General features: G+C 43.6%; 1 protein-coding gene across 2 annotated transcripts; it reads left to right on the forward strand.

Moving 5' to 3' along the window:
• Positions 1–349: 349 nt before the first annotated feature.
• tpp1 (tripeptidyl peptidase I) lies at positions 350–16,374 on the forward strand. Of its 2 annotated transcripts, XR_008811731.1 has the most exons (14): positions 350–418; positions 881–955; positions 1,386–1,525; positions 2,016–2,166; positions 2,402–2,523; positions 2,647–2,831; positions 2,985–3,183; positions 4,756–4,944; positions 8,066–8,138; positions 9,369–9,489; positions 9,843–10,004; positions 10,440–10,565; positions 11,050–13,992; positions 14,133–14,153. XR_008811731.1 is itself a non-coding variant. In XM_056296071.1 (13 exons), the coding sequence occupies exons 1-13, from the start codon at positions 408–410 to the stop codon at positions 11,188–11,190; spliced, it is 1,695 nt and encodes a 564-aa protein (XP_056152046.1). In that variant the 5' UTR covers positions 350–407; the 3' UTR covers positions 11,191–16,374. The 2 variants fall into 2 exon arrangements, 1 of the variants encoding a protein (XP_056152046.1); XM_056296071.1 differs by having other exon boundaries at positions 11,050–16,374.
• The last annotated feature ends 631 nt before the right edge of the window (positions 16,375–17,005 follow it).

Genomic DNA, 17,005 nt, shown 5'->3' on the forward strand with positions numbered 1-17,005 from the left:
ATTACGGCAACGACGGTCACAGTAGAAAACTGTCAAGTACTCGGACACAAATATGGCGGCGGGCATTTCGGAAGTGACGCATTTGGTATGACTAATGGTGCTGTTCGTTGTTCAATAAAAAATCATCATTAAAGCTTTATGACTCTTTAACTAATTTTAATCTACAAAAATACAAAAGTATCCAATGCTGCTTGTTACCTAGCCCAAGATTCACTGGAAGAATAATGCCCAACGCCAGTAAACCAGCAGGTTAATGAGCGGCAGCGGGGGATACAAACTGGATGAATCGCAGTTTTCGTTGTAAACTAAATCATGTGACAGCTGTGTCACATGACCTAGTCGCCTGAACGGTCAGCTTGAAAGGCAAAGCCGCAAAACTAGGAAGACAGCAAACGCATGGACGAGCAATGAAGACCCTGTGAGTTGTTTCTTGTTTTAAAATTTGAATTACATCTTAAAAGGTTAGTTTGGCTTTTAAGGCTGTTTTTTTTGGGGGGGGGTAGGTTTAGTGCAACGTGCTTCTAAACGTTAATAATATTTTGCTCCGAGTGTTTCCGATGTTATTTTGCAGTCTGTCATGACCTAGTTCTCCAATCGGTTTCCGGACATCGTAGTATTAGATTACCCCAATATGTCTTTTTTTACATAAATTGTGAATTAGACTTTAACCGACGCAAGACGGCGTATGTGCGCGTGTATGTGTGCGACTTCGACCGCCGCCGTTTGGTTTGACCTAGTCGCCACACCAACAAGGCTTTTCTTGCGTCATAACCTTCAGATAGGACACTTCCTGTTTCGAAGTCATGTCAGCTCCTGCAATGAATGATTTCCAGTTTATGTATATTTTCGTATCGATCCCTTTTTTGTTTTGTCCGACCAGGCTGCCCTTCACCCTCCTGCTGTTATTCACCACGTTGGTCTGCAGTGGATACCTGGAATATGACCAAGATGTCTTGTAAGAGAAACAAAACCAGAAAGCCTTTCCCATTCACACTATAATAGAATTCATCGTAGTTATGCTTCTCCTCATGTTAAACCTTTTCATGTTCTTAAACATCTTAAAGGGTTGACCACCTGCTTTTAGATGTATTAAGCTGGCATAGATCAGCCTTGGCACACACCCTAAATATGTATATCAAAAGGGAAATCCCTTCTTCCAAAGTTATTTGTTGGCCTTTTATTGTCTTGTATTTCTATTGCTGCTGCCACCGGATGAAATATTTGGAGGCAATGTAGAGTTGAAGCTGATGTTGATTATTAGAGTATTTGGTTTCTTTTTTTTAGAATGAAGTTTATTCAGACTGAGGATGGTTGTATAGACATTGATTAGTTTAACCTTGGTTTTAGAACGGGGATCATAATTAGTGTTTTCCTTTTAACTTGAGGGTCCCGGTGGATTGGGCTCACGTTGGACGGGTCAGCCCTACAGAGGAGTTGGAGCTGACCTTTGCCCTGAAACAGCAGAATGTTGGCCTGCTGGAGAAAACATTGCGACTTCTGTCAGACCCTGACTCCGCACAATATGGTAGGAATGCGTCTAGCATGCATGATATTTTGAAGCTTTGATTACATACCTTCTGACTCAAGTTCTCAAAATATCTGTTCACATAAATCCTATATAAAATGAACTCATATAAGGTGTGAAACTGGAAAACTTTTTTATCAAATTAAGCTGAAAAAATCTGGCGTTACAACATGCTAAGAAAATCATGACATTTCTGCTTTGCACTGACATTTGGTTTCAAAATAAGCAGCTGTTACAGCAGAATATATTCCCCTTGCTGTCATTCAGTAAGGAAACATGAGCGAGGCAATAAGGAGAGCTTTACATTGTTGGTTATTTATCAGAAACTGGAGGATCAATGTTTGTCTTTTTGTTTTGTAAACTGAAACTCATTGTTTAAAACATGCTGTAGCCTTATTTCAATCCCTCTCAACACAATCTTTCTCACAGCAATACAAGAAAATGTTTAATCCCATTTAGTTGCAAGAAATACCCGTTTTGTCTTCCACAGGTAAGTACCTGAGTTTAGAAGAAGTCTCTTCCCTTGTGCGTCCGACTGAACTGACCCAGAAGTTTGTACGTCAGTGGCTGCAGAGTCATGGGGTCACAAACTGTCAGACTACCCACACTCAGGACTTCCTACAGTGTACAATGACAGCCAAGTAAGCCTGCCTTATTCAAAAGCACTTATTCTGCTTACACAATAATAGCCAGCATTGGCTCTTTGACACAGTTAAAACACTTTTTTTCCCTCTTGGGAAAGTTTCAGTGTCTTGTGATTAACTTCCTGTTTCAGTGGTTGATGGGTTAGACTAAACTGACTTTGAGATAGACTACCTCCTGTGTGTATGTAATTCATAAAATATCTACAGATAGTTGTGTTTTGTCCATTTTAAGGGTGGCAGAGACGCTGCTCCAAGGTATCAAATTTCATCGCTTCATCAGAGACGGCCATTCCGTTGTGAGGTCATCATCTCCGTACTCGGTTCATGAAACTGTTCTCGAGCATCTTGACTTTGGTATGCACTTCTTTTTTTTTTAATGCCCCACGTGTTTACGCTAGGATCGCTCATTGTTGCCAGGTGCTTCATCTCACCAGATGGTAAGGACTTGATGGGTCATTGATGTTCGTCCTTGCACAGTTGGAGGGGTTCACCGTTTCCCGCCCAGAGGACTGGACCTCAGTAAAACCTCATCCAATGGGAAGCACAAGAACTCTATGGCGTGGCTGCACCTCGGTGTGACTCCTGCTATTTTGAGGGCTCGTTACAACCTGACGGCAGCTGACGTGGGTTCGGTGCAGAACAACAGCCAGGCAGTAGCCCAGGTATGATGCGCTCAGTGTTGGATTGGAATTGAACTCGACCGAAAGTTTTATTACACGTGTACATACTTTTTAGTTTTGGAAAACTCGGATTTGATAATTGTGCTATTGTACCCTGAAATCTCTCTTACGAACCTCACTGGCTTTCTTCTTTAGTTCTTGGAGCAGTACTATCACCCCGCAGACCTGGCTGAGTTCATGAGCATGTTTGGCAGAAGCTTCCAGCATCTGTCAAAGGTGGATCAGGTGGTTGGCACGCAGGGGGCAGGCAAAGCTGGTATGGAGGCAAGTCTGGATGTGGAGTACATCATGAGCACAGGGGCAAACATCTCCACCTGGGTCTTCACTAACCCAGGTAAGTGGGTGGTGGCAAGGGTTTAGGCACGTATGCGGTTGCATCCTTGTCTCTATTTGTGAATTGGAGAAAAGAAGGAAAAACGTCATCCTCTCACAGCCATAAATAGTTGATATTGGAGTAAAGAGAAATGCTGTATATATTAAAAAAAATGCTTTATAGAATTGAACAAACATACCTGAAATTTCTGTCACTTTTTATGTCCTTCCTTGACCTCCCCTCCACCAGGACAAAACACTATTCCCTAAGATGAGTCATATTTGGGATGCATTTCAAAGCTCCAAAAAATCTCTCCTTATTTTCTCTGCTACCTCCTTTTCTCCGTGACCTGGAAACTGGTGTCTGTGGTGCCATTTGTTACCAAGAGGAGCTGGTTTTAACAAACTCCTAAAGTCCCTAGCAGTGAAGATCACTGGCAGAAGCGAATGATGAAAGGCCCGAGTGCAAGAATTGATCATAGGCCCGTGATCAATATCACATTGATCAAATATTAATGCAAATTGAATCATGCCTACTTTTGACTAACTGGCTGAAAGATTTACCTGATCCCAGGACTAGCAGTAGTGTATGCGATAAAGCTGGACGCAGCTTCTCCTGAATGACAAGCCGTTTGTCGACTAAAAACACAAACACAATTTTGGCAGCTTACCTCTTTCTCTCGCATCCACATGCTTTTCTTTTCTTTTCTGTGCACCACTTTTGTGCTTGTATCCGGAAGACATTCTGCGCCTCCTCACTTACAGAAGTTGCAGTATTTTTTCACTTGCTCTGTAACTTTCGCAGCCACAGTAGCTGGATAGAATAAACACTCACGGATGGAGGAATCGCGTGACAATTGGTGAGCAATAAAATGCTGTTTGGTTTCCCACTTTCCCAGCAATCTTTGGTATCATAATCAAAAGAAATAACATCTACTGAAATTTAAAAGTAATCAATTTATTCTATTCTCAGTCGATGGGTCTTTGATGATGACTTAGGCTATGTGGTCACTGTTGGTGAGATGAAATCATTGGTGAAACCATGACATATAAATGCTGTCCGCAGTATAAAGGTCCCAGACTACTGCTGCATTAGATAATAATATATGCGGTTTGAAATGGTGCCTGCCTGAAATGGTGCCCGTACTCAAGGTCAACATGCAATTTTTCCAGGGTCCTCTACATGGGGATATCATCACTGTGATCATGCCCAGAATCTGCCACTATCAACACAGTTTTGTTATTGGTGTGTGTGTTCTCGTACAGGCTACATACAGTGCATGTTTTTCAGTGTAGATTCCTGTTCTGTGCAAACCTGTGGCCTAGCAAGCCAGTACATTATGATTGGTCCATTTCATCAACACGCTACATCCCATTTTTTTATAACAATGTAGCACATGAACCGTCCTAAATAGTATTTCCCTCCACTTAATTTCTCTCCTTGTCTCTGCCGATTTATGTCTTAGCAGGAAAAAGTGGTAGAGATGAAAGGGAATAAAGGAGTAGTGAAAAAGCTTTGTAGTACTCAGTCTTACACTTTGGTAACTTTTTGCCCCCTCCCTGACACACACACACACACCCTCTTTGCCTACAGGGCGTCATGAGTCCCAGGAGCCTTTCCTCCAGTGGATGGTCCTGCTCAGCAACATGTCTAACTTGCCGTGGGTCCACACTATCAGCTATGGAGATGATGAGGACAGCCTGTCCACTGCCTACATGATGCGCATCAACACTGAGTTTATGAAGGCTGGCGTCAGAGGCATCTCCTTGCTCTTTGCTTCTGGTTAGTTATTAGGAAGGAGGGCACAGAACCCACAACTAAATCAATGTTGTTAAATGGCAGAAGAGGGATTTTGACATATCCTGAGTGATGGTATATGCACTTGTTTCTGGTTTTCGTTTTGTTTTATTTTAGCTACAGTGCCTTGCAAAATTATTCCCCTTGACAGTCATCGCTAATTTCGGGATTATAAAAGATACTCGCACATCTGTCCCTGAACAATATTATTTTTGCGAACGCATAAGCTCTAACGGCATATTCCCAAAGCCAAAATAAGTTGTTTCGCTGACTTTTTGTAAAAAAAATAATAACTAAATTATAGTGCTTGCATAAGTATTCAACCCCGACATATCAATACTTTGTAGAGTACCCTTTCGCTGCAATAACAGCCATGATTCTATTGGGGTAAATATGTATAAGGTTTGCACATTCTTCTGGAGTAATTTTTGCCCCTTGGCAGAATTTATACAGGTCTTGCAGGTTGGTGGGATGGCGCCTCTGGACTGTGATTTCCAGTCTGTGCCACGGTTTTTCAATGGCGTTGAGGTCCGAACTTTGACTTGGCTACTCCAAAATGTTCACCTTTTCGTTGCTCATCTCATCTCATCTCATCTCATCTCATCTCATCTCATCTTCAGCTGCTTTTCCGGGGTCGGGTCCCGGTGGCAGCAAGCTAAGTAGGGCACTCCAGTTGTCCCTCTCCTCAGCAATGCCCTCCAACTCCTCCTGGGAGATCCCAAGGCGTTCCCAGGCCAGATTGGACATGTAGTCCCTCCAGCGAGTTCTAGGTCTACCCCGGGGTCTCCCCCCAGTTGGCCGTGCCCGGTAAACCTCCAAAGGAAGGCACCCAGGAGGCATCCTAATCAGATGCACGAACCATCTCAACTGGCTCCTTTCGATGCAAGGGAGCAGCAGCTCTACTCCAAGCTCCCTCCGGATGTCTGAGCTCCTCACCCTATATCTAAGGCTGAGCCCAGACACCCTACGGAGGAAACTCGTTTCACTCGCCTGTATCCCTTTTTGTTGCTAAGCCATGCCATTGTTGCTTTAGCCTTGTGTTTAGGATTATTGTTCTGCTGGAAGGTGAATCTTCCCCCAAGCTTCAGTTTTATGGCAGACTGCAACAGGTTTTCTTCCAAGATTTCCCTGTATTTAGCTCCATCCATTCTTCCCTCGGTTTGAACAAGGTTCCCAGTGCCTGCAGATGAAAAGCTATCTCATAGCATTGTGCTGCCGCCGCCATGCTTCACTGTAGGGAGTGTATTTTTTTGGGCATGAGCAGTGTTAGGTTGGTGTCACACAGCGCTTTGAGTTTTGGCCAAAAAGCTCAACTTTCGTCTCATCTGACCACAAAACCTTTACCCACATCCTAACTGTGTCTCTCTCATGCTTGGTAGCAAACTCCAAGCATGCTTTTATATGCATAGTTTTGAGCAGCAGCTTCTTTCTTGCCACCCTCTCATACAGGCCAGATTTATGGAGAGCCCGTGATATGGTTGACTCATGTACATTTTCTCCAGCTTCAACCACTGACCTCTGGAGCTCCTTCAAAGTGATTGCAGGATCATCTGTGGCTTCCCTCACCAGCCCACGTCTTGCTGGGACAGTTAGCGTTGAGGAATGGCCTGTCCTACAAAGCATCTGAGTGGTGTGATACAGCTTCCATTTTCTGACAGTGGATCCAACGGTGTTCCGTGGGCCATCCAAACACTTGGATATTGTTTTGTGTCCCTTTCCCGCCTTCTGCATTTTAATCGCTTTGTCTCTTACTTCAGGGTTATGCTCCTTTGTCTTAATTTTCTGATGGAGTGCACACCCGGCTAATGAACTTCACAGAGTGATTTTTATACCCATAAATGAGACCTTTACTTTAATATCTTATGGTGTACACTAATTATGTCCAATGGTGTTTACCTGAGTTTGTTTCAGGAATAATTTGTCATTTGTGTAAACTTGGAGCTTTCAGAGCACAAGGGGGTGAATACATATGCAAGCACTGTATTTTAGTTTTTAATTTATTGATAAAAGGTCAGTGAAACACAAGTTATTTTGGCTTTGGGAACATACTGTTAGACCCTATGGGCTCACAAAAATAATATTGTTCAGGAGTATCTTTTATAATCCAGAAATTAGTGATGCCTGTCAAGGGAGTTGAATACTCCTGGAAAGCACTGTATTCCAGTCAGTGAAAACCAAATTATTTACAGTGGCACCTTGCAAAAATTAAGGGGTTTAGGAATTGGGGAAACCGTAAGCTGTTGTTGATGGAGGGTGGGAGCTCCAGCAATGCCATCATTGTATAAGGAGATGATCTTGGTGTCTTTGACAAAATAATCCAACTCCTGTGGAGATGTTCAGATTCAGTCAGATTGGTTCATTCGTTAAGTTTTAAACAGGCATTTACATAATTGTTACTTTTTTTAGGTAGAATTTATTGACTAGGTTTAATACTTTTGCACTTTAATTCTTGCAGTTTCTTTTTAAGCTATTGTGTATAGTCAAATGTCTCATATGTTTTGTAGAAGGTTTTTTTTCTTCCCCTTTTTCTCCCCAATTGTACTTGGCCAATTACCCTATTTTCCGAGCCATCCCGGTCACTGCTCCACCCCCTCTGCCGATCCGGGGAGGGCTGTAGACTACCACATGCCTCCTCCGATACATGTAGAGTCTCCAGCTGATTCTTTTCCTCTGACAGCGAGGAGTTTTGCCAGGGGGATGTAGCGCATGGGAGGATCACGCGATTCCCTCTCCCTCCCCGAATAGGCACCTCGACCGACCAGAGGAGGCACTAGTGCAGTGACCAGGACACATACCCACATCCAGCTTCCCATCCGCAGACACGGCCAGTTGTGTCTGTAGGGACGCCCGACCAAGCTAGGCAATGGAATAGACCGCCACGCCACCCAGACGCCCTTAGGGTTTTTGCGATATTTTCATGTGATTCAACTGTCTACCATCATGTCAAACGTTTGTTGTGTTTTTGTGATGTTTTTATGTGAAGCAACGCACCGTAGCACTGCGCCCAAGACAGCTTTCCCCTTGGGGACAATAAAGTTGACTCAACTCTACTATTGTGTTTGGTAACCATTGTCAACCACCTAATTAATCTCATTTTTTTGTTTAGGTGACAGTGGTGCAGGTTGCAGACATTTAACTAAAGAAGCAAATTCCTTTAGGCCTAGCTTTCCTGCCTCAAGGTAAAACATTAACTTTCTCACTTTACTCTACAACTGGCACCTGCTATTTTAATGTATGACATGAAAATACCACATATACTAAACTGTGTTGCAATACGTATAGAGGTAGAAATTAACACAACTCTGCTAGTGGAGTCAGATTTTTTTCGTTTGGTTTTTGCACATCTCGGTTTGCGAATTGCAAGAAAAGGTCTTGTAGAATGTGACAGAATACTAAGTCATGATATTCATTGTTAACCATTGTATACTTGGTGGTGCAGTGGTTAGCGCTGTCGCTTCACAGCAAGAAGGTCCTGGGTTCGAACCCTGGGGTTGTCCAATCTTGGGGGTCATCCCAGGTCATCCTCTGTGTGGAGTTTGCATATAATGATATGTAATAGCGCCACCTCAGCTATTAATGCGATTGGTTCTTTAGGTTTGTGACGTATGAAATACTGCCTGACTGAATCCGTTTTGTTTTTTTTTTGAGACTGTCCTTGGTACACGGGTGGCATGGTGGCACAGTGGTTAGTGCTGTTGCCTCACAGCAAGAAGGTCTTTGGTTTGAACCCCAGGGGTGGTCCAACCTTGGGGGGGGGGGTCATCCCAGGTCCTTTCTGTGTGGCGTTTGCATGTTCTCCCCGTGTCTGCGCGGGTTTTCTCCGGGTGCTCCGGTTTCCCCCACCATCAAAAAGACATGCATGTTAGGGTTAATACCCCTGTCTGTGCCCCTGACCGAGGCGTGGCAAGACGAATTGGAGTTGGTCCCCAGGTGCCGCACGGCGGCTGCCCACTGGTCCTAGCTACACAGCTAGGATGGGTTAAATGCAGAGCATGAATTTCTCTACGGGGATCAATAAAGTATCTCAAAAAAAAAAAAATCTAGCTGTACATCAATCGCTTAGTGTCACGATGTGTCTGGCCATGTGAGACTAATCGATCAATTAGCATATTCTGATATTTGTCATCAAGAAACCTCCTCAGCTGTAGAGTGAGCCCATTGTTTTTGTTTTGTTTTTCTGAAGAACCTGCCCCCCCCTAGATGCTATGCTAATATGCTGAATAAAAGCTGCTGCCCATGTGGTTTTGGAGCTCCCTGTCAGAACCAGTGCTTATTTTGCAAACAGTGTATTTTGGCCTCAGCGAAAGTTGATAGTCAAGCTGCCCAGCCATTAACAGCATATACTGTATTAAACACTGGAGAATAGAAATGAACTTTTTATCTTGTTTGCCCCATCCCGTTTTCCCCAGCCCATATGTGACCACAGTAGGAGGAACTTCATTCAAAAACCCATTTAAGGTTTCCTATGAGGTTACAGATTACATCAGTGGTGGAGGTTTCAGCAATGTCTTCAAGATGCCCGAGTACCAGGTACCGTCTTCTTCTTCTGGCTATCAACTCATGTGGCCCACATTGTTCCCATGCAGACCTCTGATAGTGTTTCTCCTTTGCTGTTGATTTAAATCCTCTGAAATTTAAGGAGCTCTGGAAAGATTTCACAGGCACATTGTATGTAGATTACATTCCTTGTTCCACACACTAGAGCTGATACTCCAAGGAAGCTGTAGTGTGGCAGGATTTCTGCTTGAATGGGGACTGCATTTTCTTTTTTTATGAAATCGCCAATTCTTTTTCCTTACTTATCTCAGGATATACCCTCTACTATTGATGTAGATGATGTGATAAATGTTTTTGTGTGTGTGTGTGTGTGTGTGTTTCCATAGGCCAGTGCAGTGAACGGCTATCTGAAGTCTGTGGCAGCAAGCCTTCCACCACAGACTTACTTCAACACCACGGGAAGGGCCTACCCAGACATGGCTGCCCTTTCTGATAACTACTGGGTGGTCACCAACAGAGTCCCCATCCCCTGGGTCTCAGGGACCTCTGTAAGCACCGTCATACTTCAGTGTACTTTCTGAATGGCAATGTACTTCTTCAACTTCAGAAAACCAGCAGACACAGCCATAACATGACGATTTTTGTTTGTGTATTTGCACCGTAACTTTTCAAAGGTTAATAGTACTTTAAAACAAAAAAAATCAAACAAAATGCTATTTAAGTGAAGAAAAACAAATACTAACGCATAAAAAGGTCAAAGTCACAGGATGATATAGAAATATTAGTGACATTTTAGAAATTATTTAACATATGGTCTCAAAACAGCCTGAGCTGCTTAAGTCGGTCCATTGGAGCCCCACCTGAGTTCTTCAGGCTGCAATCCAGCACATATAGAGTGAAAATATATTTTCAATATAACTAGAACAGGAATTTTTGTTTAATAGCTCAGTATTTGCCTTTATTTTTCCTTTCCTGTTCTCCAGGCATCAACCCCTGTGGTTGGAGGCATGCTTTCTTTGATCAACGATCGGAGACTGCTCAAAGGCCTGCCTGTGCTAGGCTTCCTCAACCCTCGCCTCTACAAGCTCAAGGGACAGGCTTTATTTGATGTAAGTCGAGTAATTATGTTTAGAGAATGGTAGGAGCACTTTACTGAGGGAGTAAAGGTTTGGTTGCCTTTGCAGGCACATATGTAAAAAAAAAAAAAGACACATCCATTACCCATAGACTTCAGTCAATCAATCAATCAATCAACTTGCATTTTATATAGTGCTTTTCTAGCTGCAACAGTCACTCAAAGCGCTTTACAATTAATTCACTTGACAATGAAGTAGCAACAAAAAAAAAGTTGAAGCTGTAGCATAGGCAACTACGTTCTACATCACCAACTTTTAACTTTAGCAACAGCTGTGACAAGGCATAACTTTGTGTGTAGCGTGCCCACACACAAAGAGGTTGGGCTTTGGCAAGAAGAAAAGGTCAAATGAATATGGCACAAGGAGAAATCTCTAGAATAACTATGAATTATTGCCAATATGTGTAACCAGTTGTAAAGTTTTCGGTTTCCAAAATGTTATGCATCTTTATCCACAGGTGACTGAGGGTTGTCACCTGAGCTGTCTAGATGAGCAAGTTCAGGGGAAGGGTTTCTGTGCTGCACCATCATGGGACCCTGTTACGGGCTGGGGAACACCAAACTATCCTGCTCTGCTGGCTGTCCTGCTGGAGAAGTGAACACCTGCCAACTAGTGATGCGTGGGTCAGGGTTTTTTAATACCCGCACCACCCAACCCATTATGAGAGCCAATCCGCACCACCCAACCCGCTAAAATATGCATCAATTAACAACCCAAACCGTAAAGCTCTAAATTTAGCCCAGGCTACAGCAAAGTGGGCAATGTTGTACTATTTCATTTTTGGGCTGTTTGCCCAGCATAATACACACTTTACTGCAAAGCATAGCCCCCTGAACCCCAATAAGTCGCCGGACCCAAATGTCTGGCCCGCGCCGACCCGTTGGCACTAACGCACCTGTCATAATGTTCTAAATAAAGTGCGTGCTGCTCCATTTCAGTTTGACCTCACCCCACACCGTACACTTGACCTATGCCAAAGAGTAGACATAAGATGTACTCCGCACCATGACTAGACAGAGCCACTCACCAGCTAAGTCACAGATAATCAATAACTGTCCTAAACAAAGAACATGGCCTACACAAAAAAGCAGAAAGTCAATCAAGAAAACCGTTGGTTCAAATCTGACTGGACCGATCAGGTGTATTTTACTTTACCGGACCACGCCAACGCCAAACCGACATGCTTGATATGCATGCAAACCGTAGCTGTCTGCAAAGCAGAAGATCTCAAGCAGCAGTTCAGCACTATGCATGCTGCTAGTTTTCAGAATCAGAATACTTTATTCATCCACGAGGGGAAATTGGGGAAATTGAATGCCAACTACCCTACAAAATCACATCACCGCAAGCAAAAAATAGCAAATATGACAACACCATACAAGCACTCTGTTTCTAGTATCTGTAAATCAACATCGGCACAAGAGAGTGCAACAGCTGCGTCATTGCACGTTTCATGGACCCTTGCTACCTAAGAAGCCATTCACTGATGCTGAGTTGATTAAAATGTGTGCTACTGATATGGTTGACGAAGTTTTAAGTCATGATGAGAAAAACAAGAAAGCTGTTGTGGAGCTATTAAAGCAGGTGCCATTGTCAGGTACCACAGCAACAAGAAGAGTAGAACTTTTAGTGGAGGAGTGTTTTTCCAATCTACTCACCGATTTGAAGAAAGCAAAAGCCATATCGCTAGCGATAGACTCATCCTGTGACTGAACCAATATGGAACAGCTATCTGTGTTCAAGATTTTTTTGATGGGAAGACCTTTTGGGAAGAGCTTTTTTGTTTGCTTCCTCTGCCTGGGCGCACAACTAGGGAAATCATCTTTAATGAATTAATAGTTCTTTGAGAAGAATGGCGTGGTTGGATGTGAGTAAAATTGTGTCCGTTGTCACCGATGGGCCTCCATCAATGGTGGGACAGCACAAGGGCTTGGTAAGCAGGCTTGCTGCTGTTAACCCAGCACTCTTAGCATTTCATTGCATTGTTCACAAATCAGTGTTGTGCACGAAACTGTGTGGAGAAATGAAAGAGGTGATGGATACTGTGATATGACTGGTAAAATTCGTTCAAGAGAGTTCTAGTCTGCTACATCGCCTTTTCAGAGCATTGCTGGTGGAAATGTCAGCAGAACACAAGGCTCTATTGCTGCATCATGATGTTCACTAGCTTAGCAAAGGCTGTGTGTTAAGAGAGAGTGTGCGACCTGCGCGATGAGCTTGTCATTTTTATGCGGTCTGCAGAGCCAAAAAGCCCAAGAATATCAGGTTTTTAAGCAACAGTAAGGTGATGGCATATGTTCTTGTTTTGTGTGACATGATGTCTCATCTAAAACACCTTAATCTGCAATTACAAGGCAAGAACAACACTGTTGCAGACATGTACGAGGCGGTTGAAGCTGAACCTTTTTGAAAGACATTAATGGGAGAAAGTTGCACTTTCCATGTCTGCAGGAGCATTGCGATAAGAACAAAATGCAGGAGGATCCAGCGACTGGCAGAAAACTCCAAGGAGTGATTTGAAAGCTCCCTTAAACTCTCAGGTGACATCCTGCTCTCCCTGAGACAACCATTCTCCATTTTGGCTGACAGCCAGTGGACTGCAGAAGCCAAAAGACTGGTACCTTCCATAGATGAGGCAACTCTTTGATGGCGGTCTTGGAGATGGGAACATCTGATTTGTTCAAAGCACAACACAAGGGCATTGGGGTGAGTGACTTTTGGATCAACATGGTTCCCCACGCTCGAGAGCTAAGGAAATGCTCCTACTCACAATTTTTCCCTCCACGTACATATGTGTCATTTTCTTCAATGAACTTGATCAGGAACCAGGAAGGAAACAGACTCTCCGATGCACATCTTGCCCAGTGCCTCAGGCTTGCCAAACAGAATACAGGCCTGACATCAGAAAGATTGCCTATCCCGTCACTCTGATTGGTGAATGAACATCCATTTAATGACAATAGTAATAATCATCCATCCATCCATTATCCAAACCGCTTACCCTGCTCTCAGGGTTGCAGGGATGCTGGAGCCTATCCCAGCAGTCATCGGGCAGCAGGCGGGGAGACACCCTGGACTGGCCGCCAGGCTATCACAGGACAATGATGCTTTACATCTATATAGCACTTTTCTAGACACCCAAAGCACTTCACATTGACGGGGGTAACTCGCTTCAACCACCACCAATGTGTAGCACCCACCTGGTGATGCATGGCAGCCATTTTGTGCCAGAGCACTCGCCACACATCCGCTTGAGGTGGAGAGGGAAGAATAATTGAGCCAATTACATGGGGGTATGATTAGGTGGCCAGATGAAGAGAACCAGGTTGGGAATTTTGCCAGGACACCGGGGGACCCCCTACTCTTTGCGATAAGTGCCATGGGATCTTTAATGACCACAGTGAGTCAGGACCTCGGTTTCACGTCTCATCCGAAGGACGGCATCTCGGCATCTCCTACAGCACAGTTTCCCCGTCACTGCACTGGGGCATTGGGATTTTTATATTTTGAGGCTTTTTTCTTTTTTGTCTTTTGTTTTAGGGCCAGCGGGAAGACTGCCCCCTAGTGGCCCCCCAACACCACTTCTAGCAGCAACTCAGTTTTCCTGAGAGGTCTCCCATCCCAAGTACTAGCCAAGCCCATACCTGGTTAGCTTCCGTCATTTGGCAGAGCCAGGGTACATGTTGGTATGGCTGCCGGCCATTTATCCACAGCAACTCATTTGGATTTGGGGGACATGGCCTGTGAATGCCCCCCCCCACGATGCCAACAGACTGCGTGTCTGTGTTTTAGGGAGAGAGAAGAGAGTGTGACAGAGAAGGGAAGAAAAGGTGGACTAGTAATGTACAGCCTAGCCTATTGCCTGTGATGTTTCTGTAAGTTATTTATAACTTACTCAGAACATCGCTTTGTTACTTTTTGACCCGCCCGCCTGAACCCGTGATATTTTCCAGTAAGCTTACCCAAACCCACCCGACACGCAGGTTGTGGGTTGATCCACGCATCACTACTGCCAACCGTACCATCGAATGCTTCTGAATCCTAAACCATTTGGTTAGACTCTATGCCTCAAGGAGTTTGAGTATGCACATCTAAAGTCCTGAATAGGTTCATTATTCATAACCTGCATGACACAGTTCAAAATTGTCCCCATACTGCATTTATGCACCAGTTGTAGCCTGTTCAGGCATACACCTAATGGATGTAGTTGCAGTCCATCTAAATTCCTGTGATGGCTGCTAACAAGTTTGTTAAAAAAAAAATTTTTTTTAAAGTTACTTACACCTTTTTAGCCTTTATGCTAGTGATGGTTTAGGATTCAGAATACTGAACTGCTGCTAGTATTTCTTAATCCAAACTGACTTTGCCAAGCAAATTGAATGTTAAATTTAATACTAATGCTGTGCTTTAAAATTGCTGTCCGCTAGTGCACGTTAAGGTTATATATAGCTGGGATGCAGTGAGAAAGCCTTTTGTGTATAATTGAACATGCAAATGATTGCTTAATGATACATAATACAGGTATCTGTCTTAAATGTACACAATCCACAGATATGCATTTTATAACAAGAAGCCAGTTTTGTGTGCAAATGGGGAATATTGTGCCAAAATCTGTATATCGAGTGTAGTCCTTATTTTCCAGGTTGTAAACATAACATTGGGATTTTTCTCAGGTTTGGTTTGTACAAAGTGAAAATAATGATGGATGAAAGACTACCCTTTCTCTCTGGCCATACAAAACCAGAGAATAAACACAAAGACTGAAGAATGAGTGGGATCTGTGAAGGGAGTCCAAGTTGTGATGTAAATGCCTTTCATAATTTAATTTTTTACTATGGTTGATTCTCAATGCAAAAAAAAAAAGAAAGAAAAGAAAAAGCCAGCATTCAGGTTTTGGTGAGGTTCTGTTAACCTACCAAACACTATATTACATGAGTTGATGCAAAACTGACTCAGCAATCCTGTCTACCTACTTTGTTGCACTTGTTTATACTGTGTAATCATGTACAGTTAAGGTCAAAATTATTAGCCCCCAAGGAACTATGGAACATTTCCCTAAAATTCTGCCCAATGTTTGCATCATTCATAAAACTTTACATAGTAAAACATTCATCAATGATAAGGCCCCTATTTAGTACATTTTTTTAATATAAAATAAATCTTCAGGTTTGCTTTATACCAAATGTAGTGAAAATTGAGGTGGTCAAAATTATTAGCCCCCCCCCCCCATGTGATTTTTTTGTGCTTTTAAACCACACCTGAGCAATCAATCAGCATTGAACTTTACTTGAAGGACTCCAATGAACAGGGCTAGTGGCACTTGAACGCTTGATTGAGGGGGACTACGCTTAAATTCTTGGTAAGAAGTAATTTCATCATGCCTGTTACGGCCCTAGTGCCGTGTGTCTAATTTTCCCTCTCCAGGTAATGCCCCGCCTCCTGTGGAGCTGCTGATTGAGTCCAGGTGACCCCAATTCCTCATCAGCTGGGTATATAACTTGGAGAGAGACACCCAACAGTGCCAGTGGGCCATTGTTGGCAGCTAGAGTGAGAAAAGACGGCCAGTGGGCCATTGTTGCCAACCAGAGAGCAAGCTCTTGTGTCTATACTCCTTGAGAAGGAGAGTGAAACTTATTAGTGTTCTTGTTTCTTTCGGTTTGGTTGGATCTGAGTTTGTTTTGTTAAAAGCCTGGTTAGTTAAGCGCCAGCGTCTTTAGTTGCCTGTTTATTCGATAGTTTGACTAAAAGTTTGTTTTGTTAATAAATCTGTTTTTTACACCTGCCTCCGCCTCCCACCTTTCTTATTTCCCCGGGATATGTAACAATTGGGGGCTCGTCCGGGATAAGTTTCTTTGAATAAGACAGCAAGGAGGTGGATTCTGTGTGTGTGTGTGTGTGTGTTAATTGTTGCTGTGCAGCTTTGTCTCCGGTGGCGGGCGCGGTGAATGTTGTAATTCGTTTGGTGTTTCAGACAGCTTCCCTGGTTAGAATAGGGGAGTGTCCAGCTGGCTGTGATCAGTCCTTCCGTCGGACACTTTTTTGTTATTTTGCCTTTCTTGTTTTAGGAGTAATCCTGGGCGGGGACAACGCTCCCTGGCGGGGGTAGGCTTTTCAGGGCTCAGGTCGCCGAAGTTCAGCCTTTAAAGCCGCCCCGAGCCCGGCACGCTTCGAGAAGACAGATAGGCGAAGCTTCAACCAGGTAGGAACGGGGGAAGTTTGTTTGTTGGGCTAGCCATACGTCTAATTTCAGTTTGCCGTAATTTGCCACTGGTGGATGTGACCTTTTGAAAGTGTGACGTTGAGTGACTATAGTGGAGGCTAATTAACATTCAGCCCGTGTGCAGTGTTTGTTTTAGCTATGGCTACTTTTGAGTCACGTGTGTCTACTCCTGGTTCTAAGCTGGTTGCGCAGT

Source organism: Lampris incognitus, chromosome 16, assembly GCF_029633865.1.
Source record: "Lampris incognitus isolate fLamInc1 chromosome 16, fLamInc1.hap2, whole genome shotgun sequence".
In the NCBI taxonomy this organism is placed as follows: domain Eukaryota; kingdom Metazoa; phylum Chordata; class Actinopteri; order Lampriformes; family Lampridae; genus Lampris; species Lampris incognitus.

Coding starts and splice junctions, on each gene's coding strand:
- tpp1 (XM_056296071.1), top strand. Junction 1,526..2,015: donor CCCTGACTCCGCACAATATG/GTAGGAATGCGT, acceptor TGTCTTCCACAG/GTAAGTACCTGAGTTTAGAA. Junction 3,184..4,755: donor CTGGGTCTTCACTAACCCAG/GTAAGTGGGTGG, acceptor CTTTGCCTACAG/GGCGTCATGAGTCCCAGGAG.